Source organism: Alosa sapidissima, chromosome 10 (genome assembly GCF_018492685.1).
Source record: "Alosa sapidissima isolate fAloSap1 chromosome 10, fAloSap1.pri, whole genome shotgun sequence".
NCBI lineage: Eukaryota > Metazoa > Chordata > Actinopteri > Clupeiformes > Clupeidae > Alosa > Alosa sapidissima.
The window spans coordinates 9,926,519-9,937,168 of NC_055966.1; the positions used below are offsets into that span (position 1 = coordinate 9,926,519).

The 10,650-nt window shown below is 41.5% G+C and overlaps 1 protein-coding gene across 7 annotated transcripts; it reads right to left on the reverse strand.

The window, feature by feature from the left end:
- Positions 1-58: 58 nt before the first annotated feature.
- Positions 59-10,464, reverse strand: dync1i1 (dynein, cytoplasmic 1, intermediate chain 1). Of its 7 annotated transcripts, none has more exons than XM_042108270.1 (18): positions 10,212-10,464; positions 9,153-9,287; positions 8,921-9,035; positions 7,451-7,508; positions 7,064-7,069; positions 6,736-6,795; positions 6,498-6,613; positions 6,200-6,295; positions 5,644-5,806; positions 5,439-5,538; positions 5,215-5,340; positions 4,582-4,728; positions 3,973-4,086; positions 3,715-3,848; positions 2,994-3,138; positions 2,403-2,543; positions 846-971; positions 59-626 (listed from the first exon to the last, which is right to left on the reverse strand). In XM_042108270.1, the coding sequence occupies exons 2-18, from the start codon at positions 9,258-9,260 to the stop codon at positions 513-515; spliced, it is 1,869 nt and encodes a 622-aa protein (XP_041964204.1). In that variant the 5' UTR covers positions 9,261-9,287; positions 10,212-10,464; the 3' UTR covers positions 59-512. The 7 variants fall into 7 exon arrangements, with proteins under 7 accessions (XP_041964204.1, XP_041964202.1, XP_041964200.1 ...); XM_042108268.1 differs by having other exon boundaries at positions 7,451-7,541; XM_042108266.1 differs by having other exon boundaries at positions 7,451-7,592.
- Positions 10,465-10,650: the final 186 nt, after the last annotated feature.

Genomic DNA, 10,650 nt, shown 5'->3' on the forward strand with positions numbered 1-10,650 from the left:
CTAGGCTACCCTGGGTTATTTTATTTGGTTTATTTATTCTAAAGGAGAACAAAGCAACTCAAAGAGGCTTGGTATTTTATTTGGTAAACAAGATAAATACAATAGTTTTGAAGCAACAGGAATTTCATCATGAACGAATAAGCCCACACATCTATTGGTCAGCATTTGTTTTCTGCCTGTTGCATTCTACACATAAACAGCACAGTCATAAAAGGCATACAAGATATTTATGGGCCAAACATTTTGATTTTGGCAAACAAACAAGGCTCACTCCAATTTCTTTATCACTGCAAGCCTTACACTTGAATATTATACTCACACACTTCTAAGAATTATCCAGAGCTGCTAGAAAGAGGAATTATTGCCATTGACACTTATGGTATAAATAGACCCACTGAATGAGCTGAAAAATGAGGTGTGATCACAGCCAAGCTTGGGTGTGTGTCTGAGTCAGCCGATAAATCTGGCATCTGAAATGTCTGATTTGAAATCGGCATGTGGATGAACTGTTCTTAAGCTGCCATCTCCATGGCACCCTCCTCTTCACCATCTCCTTGGTTGGCACGGATCTCCACCAGCGTGCGAGCAAAGCGGCTCCAATCCTCAGAGTGTGGAACTGCTAGTTGCTGAGAACAAATGAATAGAGTAAAAAAAAAAACATAGGCACTGAATTGTGTGCTTATGGTGCAATCAACTGATTATCTAGTTTAGGTTCTGGGTATTTCTCGTGTCACTCACGGTACATATGACACGCAGTGATCAGTGAGCAAATCTACTAAGTGAATCCTAAATGTCATTGGTCAGCGACTGATGTGGTGGTGTTTTGATTTGATTGCAGCTATTACCTCTCCTACATCATAGATCCAGACGCGACCCTCTGAGTCTCCCACTGCCACCTCCCTGCCTCCTGATGCCCATCTCACTCGGTTCAGGGCACAGGCACCTTCCACGCTCACACTGGCTGTGGGCACCTGCAAGGGAAATGGAGCTGATCAACTGATTGTTGGCTCTCTCTGTCGCTTTCTCTCTCACTCTCTCTGTCACACACACACACACACACGCACACACACACACACACACACACACACACACACACACACACACACACACACACACACACACACACACACACACACACACACATGCAAACACACACACATGCCTTCTGAGAGACATCTTATAGAGACATCTTATAGATCTTGCAAAAAACTAAAAGATCAGGGTGATTCAGTTTAAGTTATTAATAAAAAATAGGCTATCAATAATTGAAAAGTGTGCTGCTTTGCTTCTTTTGGATACAGATACATCCTATTGTTGATGCTTCTGGAGACTTGGGAAAGACCAGATTACTGATAGCAAAGAGAAATATAAAATCAATATTTTATATGATAGCTCATGCACTTTTTTACGACAGTCCTGGGAGGCTCATGTGAGATGTTTGACTTTGGCAAAGGTCTGGTGCACACTGTAACTGAGAATGGCAGGGCACAGACCCAACAGCATCTGTTTGGTCATTTTGTAGTTTTTACACAGAACTATGTACACAATGACATTAAAGGTGTGGGTTACATTCTAACATAAGATTCCATTCCGCAACAATTCAAGGTTCTAAAATTCTATGTTGAATTCAGAGCCTTCAATGAACCCTTTAAGGGTTAAGACAGTCTGTTGATTAAAGGTGCCATGTGTAATGTCCGCCAAAAAATCAATTCATACTCCACGTTCCATAAAAGATGGGGGCAGTATACCTCCAGAGAGTGAGTTGGTCTACCCTAGAGTAACAACCGAGAGACGTGTATTGCAGTTTGGCTGGCGGTTATGTTGCCCGCATACCGCCTCCCATGGCTGAAACTGGTATTATGACACCTGTCGGGCTGTGGCTAGTAATTTAGCATGCTAATTCAGGTTGATATTTGCAGTACTATACCTTGTCATTTTTTTTTATGACATCATGCCCTTATTTCTTCTCATTCTTTTGATGCGTGTAGCTCATTTGTTGGATATTTATACCTCAATTCTTACACATGGCACCTTTAAGGAATTTATGAATTCCTACTATGTTGTTAGATCTGGTAAACAATATGCCTTTGGGAGCCCTTGGCTCTTGGGTGGGTGGGCTCCCTGCGACTAAAGTCTGGGTGGATTTCCTGCTTGGACTGTCCATGTTTCCTGTTTGTGTCCCAACTCTAACAGTAATGCAAAACACAGCAAATACATGCATTAAAAGAACATAAGTGAATGGCCTTCTGCTGTGGTCTTAATTCCCCCTTTGTGCAGTACCATTTCTGCCTTCCCGGTTCCTTACCAAATGGTCTACCCTATGAAGCCGAGATTAAAGATTAGATCATGCCCGCTGGTTGATGTGCAACACTGAGCGCTGCACTATCTATGAGAGCGCCTACCTCTGTGTCATTATTCAGGTTCCACAGGTCCAATCGACTCATTCCATCCACAGACGCGAACAGTGCTGGATGGACAGGTGACCACATCACATCGTAGACATAGTCTGCATTGTCCTCAAAGGAGTAGAGTGGCTTGTTATGCTGTAAGGACAAGTTGTGTTTGCAAATCATTTGTGTACACATACTGGGTTCCTCAAGTCTTAAAGGAGAATTCCAGCGATTTTTCACATAGATCTCTGTTCTTCAAGGTCACCGAGAACTGTTGGTACGGAAAAAAACCCTGAAAACGGCGGTTTCGGCTACTTAGCTCGAGTTGCTGCAGCCAACAGCTAGAGCTACAGTGCTATATTCTGGGGGCTTGTTCATGAGCCCCCATGTTCATGCCCCCGGAGTGTAGCACTGTAGCTGCCTGGCAGCTCTAGCTGTTGGCTGCAGCAACTCGAGCTAGGTAGAACCGATTATTTGTTTTTTTTTGTGCCGACAATACTTGAGAAACAGAGACCTATGTGAAATATCGCCGGAATTCTCCTTTAAGTGAATGTTTGCTGAATGGGCACCATTGTTGTGCGTGAAGTGTGTGAGGGATCATACCTTAGTACTCCACAGTTTCACGGTCCAGTCAAATGAGGAGGTGGTGAAAAGATGGGAGAAATCGATTGGGCCCACAGCATTATGGCAACTGATGCCAGTAACTGGGCCTTGGTGTCCTTCAAACATTTCCCCGATGCCAGCCTTACTGAAAGGGACAAAAACAAATTTTGTCACACAGTTACTGTACAGTGTTCAGTGTATGTATTTCCATTTCAGTGCAAGATGCAAAGAAGAATTCAGATGCAAAAGCCTCTAAACGCCACCTCCATCAAAACTGAGATAACGATAATGAGTAATGCTCTCCACACCTAGTATACGTTAATCAAATATTTTTACTTCAAAACCTGCTAAATACCAGGCCAATTTTCCTGGTCTGAAATATCGATTTGTAAGCAAAAGCCTATAGGAGCCTGATAACAAAAACATTCATTTAAAAGAAAAGTGGTCACACAGATTTAGAGGGTTTTGCATCTGAATTCATTTGTACTTCGTTTGTACTGTGTAACTACACTATCTGTAGTTACACAGTACAGTTTGTGCCTCAGATCAATATTAGCTTACAGCTTTTAACCAAATGTTGCATCACAGAGTTGTAATACGTCTTAGACTTTCCCTCTAGACATATGCCAAGCAGATGCACACCTGACTTAGCTTGTCATGCCATCCTGGAATAAATCTCAGGGAGTAAGGTCAAACACCTTCGGAATGCTTCTTCACTTACCTTCCATGGCGGGACGCCGTGTACACGGTCCCCTCCTCGCTGCCCACCACAAAATTGTTCACGTCACCAGCAGGGAATGCCATTCCTGTGACTGCCACAGGTTTGGACTTATTATACACCAGCTCCATACTCTCCTGTTCACAAAAATAGATCAACGGCAATGTCCTCCAATCTTCAATCCCAAAAATATACTGTATTTGATGCACTGTTTTAAAGATCCTTTTGAATTCAGCTAAAACACTAGATGACATTTCTCACCATAGGTTGCGAGAGCATGTCCAAACTCCAGGAACACATCTTTCCATCTGTGGATACTGTTATCAAGTTGTTGGCATTCTGAGTACCAACCACATTCACACAGTATACAGGGTGCTGTTGAGAGGAATACATGCATTGTCAGCATGTGTCTGTATTGAGTACTTCTGCAAAGCAAATTCACATTAAATACAGTAATTTCCCGTGTACTAGCCGCATTGTGTATAAGCCGCAGGACAGTGTTTTATGCAAGTTAAAAAATATATATATATTAATACCATATTAACTGCCCCTTGTATTAACCTCAGAGCTGAAGAAATGTTGCAAAATCAATGTATAAACCGCGGCTAAGTTGGGAAATTATGGTATAAATGAGTTTAGGAAGGATCACTTTTCCCCCATTTACTTGAAAGGAATATGATTTAAAACCACCCCTTGACTTGTGTTGTTTGGAAGGCTTTCTAAGCTGTCTGAAGTCACATGAGAGTCCAGTAAGAGAGCATTATCTGTTTCATTTCCAAAATAAATATAATCACATTGTTACAATCATCTAGCATCATCTTTATGGGCAGGTCCTGATGGGGAGAGGCAAAGAGACGAACCCATACTTACTGTGTGCGCAGCCGATGATAGAGGGGTCCTCTGCACAGGGGTCCGGCGGTGGCTGCGGTTATCCCACAACACAATCTGCCCCGAGTACGTTCCTCCCACCACTAGGTTGGGGTGAAACTGAGCAAATCCCACAGACATCACCGAGGACTATGGGGAATCAAAATAGGCCAAATTTGTGAGAAGGGTGGTGGTGGTGGTGGATGGGTCAAAGAGATCAAGAGAGGGACAAAGAAAAGGGGCTTAGGCAGCTTTAATTGCATAACAGGGTTAAATGCACAAATTGGATGCTCAGCATGGCTCGTTTTAGAGCCCAACATTGTTGCCTATTGTTTAGATGCTTGGTAATTTAATTGAGTTGATGTTTGTACAAAAGAACATTCAGGTCAGTCTCCATGGTGTGTTTATTTTTGGTTCAGCCCATGCTGAGTATGTAATGAGAGTAAATAAACAGATAATAGCATTTTTACTGCTTACTGCTAATACCAGGCTTTGTCACTCTTTCAAATAACCACTGGCAGGATTAAACAGTATTCACTGTTATTTAACATTGAATTTATGTCTCTTAAATGCTATTATCTAAAATGAGCACCACTAAGTATTGGTTATATTTATGACTAAAATAAAGTTTCTTACTTGACAGTGGAATATATATTCAGGTGTTGTCTTCTTAAACTTCATGTTCCACACAAGCACAACCCCATCTGGTTCGTGTGGAGCATCTTCATTGCTATTGTAAGATGTCACCATCAGCTCAGAGAACTAAGGGGAAAACATTAATGTGAGTTAATGGCATGAGTTATTCCATGTACCTACCACAACAGCAATTCAATACCAATAATCTATAAATCCCTCTCTACCTGAGGGGACCAATCCAAGCATGTCACGACTCGATGTTTGGACCAGTGGTCGTCATAGAACAATCGATTGAAAGACAAATTGGATCCGGCCTGCGTATCCCTGGGGGAAGCAATGGTAAAATGGGTGAAACCGTTGCTAATAAAAGCACATTGTGAATTAGTGATTGTATCAGTACGGTCAGCAAAAACACAGAAAGGTTCTGACCCGTCTCTGTCTTCCATATCACGTCCGCTGTAGTCAAAGAAAATGTCTGAATCCTCGGCTAAGGCACGTTCCATCACCCGGATGGTCCGGTCGAAAAACATGAGGAAGTCCTCTGAGTGAGTGATCTGCTGCCTCTCCTCCTCGGTCAGCTCTCTTGGGTGAACTTAACAACATACAGTATGTCCCAACACACCAGCACCACACACACACACACACACATATAATACAGACAAAGTAAAAGGCAATCATGCAAAGTTATGATTTGGTGGTATAAGCCAATATGATATTTTGTCACCCCAAGGTTAGCCGGTCTATCTGACATTTGAGAAAAATGTGCTTGGATATCCAGAATCATTTAACCACCACTCTTTCAAAACATATGCACTTAGTTATATTATCTAATGCTATCTAATGCAAAAAAATAGTCCTCATCAGATAGACTTTTTTTTCGATGATTTTGGTGCATACACTTAAACAGAACTATATCCTCTGATGCATCCTCTTGTAGTGCCTTGTGATTTCTCACTGAGCAGCAGCAGCCATTTTGCGCTCCTACCCTCTGTGGGCTCCTGATTGTCCTCATTATCCAGCAGGTCAGTCTCAGTCTCGGGCTTAGGCACTGGGATCTCTTCATCCTCCTCCTCCTCTGTGGCTAGGAAACAGCCATGTTGTAGGAGACAGTTATGCTTTTGTACCAGTCCTATACCACTCAAGCACCATCAAATAAATGAACTGCACTTTAATCCAAGTCATAAGAGTCTAAGTTAGAGTTAATCATTTTCATATATGCCTAGTTGTTATACTGTAGACGTGTAACATGCCAACAGGTTTGTTGTGACCCAGTATTAGGGTACCTTCTGACTGATGAGCTGCCAGAGGCGTCTGGGTCTCCTTGCAGTATGTCACAAGCTCCTTGGGCAGTATGTCCACTTGAGTTATTTTGGAGGCACCAAGTCTGTGGACCTTGCGACTAACATGGAGAAAGAAGAACAAAGGAACACCATGTGACTCCAGTACAAAACAAGACACAGTACACAATGGATATCAGTGAATTGATTAATTCCACTCCAACTCATATGCTTATTGACATACCCAACATCAGAGTCGTCTAGTAACTGAAGAACAGAGGGGTCAGTATCCCATTGTAGGGTTCTGAAGGAGCAGAGGGTGTCATATTTGGAAAGGAAAATATAAAATTAGCTGTACACAACCTGCTAATGAGGTAACAACTCCATTCCATGCAAGGTGTGAAATCAGACAGCGTTTTCGACACTACGTCCACAGCTGGCAGGGGAGATGGTTTTGGTGGGGAGAAAAACAGCCAATGACGCAACTGCACAGATGCTGCTGATGCATGGGATCAGAGTTCACATCTAGAGCTCAGCCATACACAAGTTCACTAACATCGACTTGTCCTTACCTATATCTGAGTCCACATTAAGAGGTGTGAAGGAAAGGAAAACATCAGCTATTTGCAAGGCAGTGCTTCAAGAGGAGATACACTTCAAGGTATCAAGAACAAAGTATCTTTGTTTATTTTTTATTTTTTAAAGAAAAAAAAATATTCATGTTTCTTGTTCTTTTGAGCATGGTATCTCTACATAAATTGGAGTACAAGTAAATTAAGAATGATCACTGCATTGGTATTATTCACATGCTCCACATTTCCAGCAAAATCTTTCACCTCAATGAAAAATGTCCACCCTATGAAATGAATCAAACAAAAAAAAAAGTGCAAGATACATTCACTCATGCATGACTGTGCTCCGTTCAGATCATTCCACATTCCACATTCCATATTCCATACCTTCCCATAGTCCCTCCATTCACTGACTCCTGGCTGCCGGCCTCGCTGGGCGTGCTCACTGATTGCGAAGAGGGAGACATAGGGGTTGGGACTAAATAATGAAAATAACAGGTATCCCATGTTAAAAGCTGCAGTGGCTGCACTGAGGGACAGCAGTGACAGACACGGCCAAACCAAAGAGAGAGAGAGAGAGAAAAAGAGAGAGAGAAAGAGAGAGAGAGAGAGAGAGAGAGAGAGAGAGGGAAGTCCAAATCATCAGGATGGATTGAAATGGTGGTTTGCAAAAAAAAGAGAGAGAGAAAGAAAGGATCCAAAAAGAAAAAGAAGAGAAGAAATTGTCAAGCGAATTTTCAAAGTTGTTTTAAAAGATGTCCTTATACTTATCAATGTAAAATCCAATTCCAAGTAATGTGTGCTGTTGTTTGTTCTAATAGGAGGTAATGGTGGGGGAGGGGGAGGGGGGGATATCAGTCATTTCATCCAGGATTTGGCTTTGCCACAGAGTTCAAGTTAAAGTGCAACATCATTGCAGATGCAATGCACATTACAATGGCACCCATTCAAAACTCTAAACACCCCTTTTAAAAAAAATAAAATAAAATAACAGGCTCTGCTCTCGCCATTGTTACTATTCAACAATAAGACACTGATAGAGAAAAGTGAAGGAAAATTAGCTATACAGCCCATGCAGCCAACCATCAAACATTTACAGTATGATTATGCATATCAATGAATATCAATCAGTGGTGATGGATGATGATGATTACGCATTATTAGAGGTATGGATTGTCGCTCGATTCTAGACACAGAGAGGGTTTTCAGAAAAGCATAAATGTGAACAACGCTGATGCAGTATTCTAGCTTGGATATGATAGAAATGGTATAAATATGGTTTTAACCTAGTTTTGCACAGGATGCTGTATTTAACTGAGGGTGGCCATTTAATACTGAATACAAATTAAAACAAATAATATCACTTATTTCAGCTCCTTCAAAAGAGAACCACCTATGCAAGGCTTGTTTATAGAGAGCAACAAAAATAAATGCATACTCAAATAAAGATCTTCAGATGAAGAGAGTCTGTGCTAGGTTGTTTATGTGTAAATCACTGTTTCACTCTGTTTGTGTGATATGCAGAAGTAAGGTGTAATCAAAGCACAAGTCAGTTATATTTTTCAAAATCAAAGCCCATAGAGTGATATCATTCTTGGCCATATCCATAAATCACAATAATATCACACTACAAGCAATTGGATTTGACCAGTGACTATGAAAGCTTGTTTCTACAGTCATTAGTCTGAACAGAACTGAAACTAACTGCTCTTTAGATCATACCTTGAAAACATCTAGCGTCTCAAGGATGAAAAGCAGGCTTGGCTTTTGGAGTAAATGGGATTGTTAGGGAGTAAGAGGCAGTGTTGTTATGGTGACAGTTTTGTGCTGAGAGAGGATGGGTATTTTCTATGATACCTAATGGGGGCTCTGGTGAGATCCCAATGCTCTGCAGCAGGGCTTCTGTCTCTCTCCGCTTGCGGTCCAAATCCGAATCCTCAGACACGCTCTCTGCCTTCTGCTGAGCCTCTGACTGAAAACGGCGCCATGGACATATGTGTTTGAAAACAGAGCATGAATCACATTCACTCAGACTCAAAGGGCAAAGTTTTTTTTGAGCATGGCAAGTAAAGAGATGTTGGATCCTTACCTCCTTCTTTTTCCTCTCCTCCTCCTTCCTTTTTTTCTCCTCTCGGATCTGAGCAAGGCGCTGCTTTTTGCGCTCAAGCTCAGCTTTCAGGTCACTTTTTTCTGACATCTTCGACCACGGCAAGAAAAGAGATCTCTGTATTCAAAAAAGTATGACTGATGTGGGTCTTCAGGATTTCTCATGGAAAAAAATCCATGATGGTGATGTTTAGACATCATATATAATGGATCAATTGATGCATGTGCTTGACTGAATATGGGTCACAGACACACACCGACATATTGAGAGAATGTAACAGTAGCAATGAAATTGTATGAACATGTATAAAGATCTCCAAAATGGTTTGGAGAGATAATAAAAGGCATGAAGCTGGCTATGAACACCAATGTGAATGGGAGCATAAAAACAGACTGCTTAAACTGCATGCTGCACCCAACCATATGAATGCAGCTGCTCAACCTTACAGTGAACATAAACAAATGGAAAAGAATAGGCTACTTGAAATACAAGAACCTAAACCTTTGAGGTAAACATGAAGTAAATTGGTAATCTATTTGAAGACAACTGAGGACAACGGTCTGCTTTATTGATACATTGCATGGCGCTTATTATAGATTGACTTGCAATAAGTAATGAGTAGAATAATATGACAAGTGTAAATGAGACAATGACGGCTAGGCTAGAAAACAGCAAAAATAACAGTCCTATCATCGGTTAGGCCCTATAGTAAAAAAAAAGAAGAACAAAGACGTAGACTAGTCTATGCATGCAAACCTAAAATAGGCTACGTGTTATACTCACAGTTGTTAATAAATACAGAAATTATATTGCATGAGGGAAACGGAAATGAGGCTACTCTTGTTTGTTCGCATATTGGGAAACCAAGGCAATTATATGTAGGAATTATGTCGGCCTTTTCACCGGCCCTTTCACAGTCTTTTACCAGCTGTAGGCTATTTCCAACGAACGTAGATTCATTTGTCGACTACAAAACAACACCACATTTTCATTTTCATAGGCCAACATAGTAAACATCGGTTATAATGGCATTATTCGTACCGTGCGTATTTTCTATTGTTGCTCGCGCAGTAACTGGTTTCTGTAGTTCGCAACAGTCTGCGATTCGAACCGGCGTCCTGCTGTTAAAATTAACAGAATTTCAGGACATCCACAACACAAAAATATAGGCTATACCATATCCCAGTCTGGTTATCGTTGTCAGTCTAGCATCCTCTGGGCGGAAGTGTTCAGTATCAGACGTCACCGCTGAGTCCCTCCGCTTGGAGAAGGCGCGTTGGTCCCGCACTCTGGTGCTGATGAGATGCTCAGACGCATAGCCTATTTCATAAAGTAGGCTATTCTACGCGTTGGATGTGCGTGTTGCCCACATGTATTTAGCCCCCCCCCAATAACAATTGGAATAATCGAAATTGGAATAATCAATAGCAGCATTAGGCCTAATAATAAACAAAAGGCTTTTCTTCAATGAGCCCTTCTG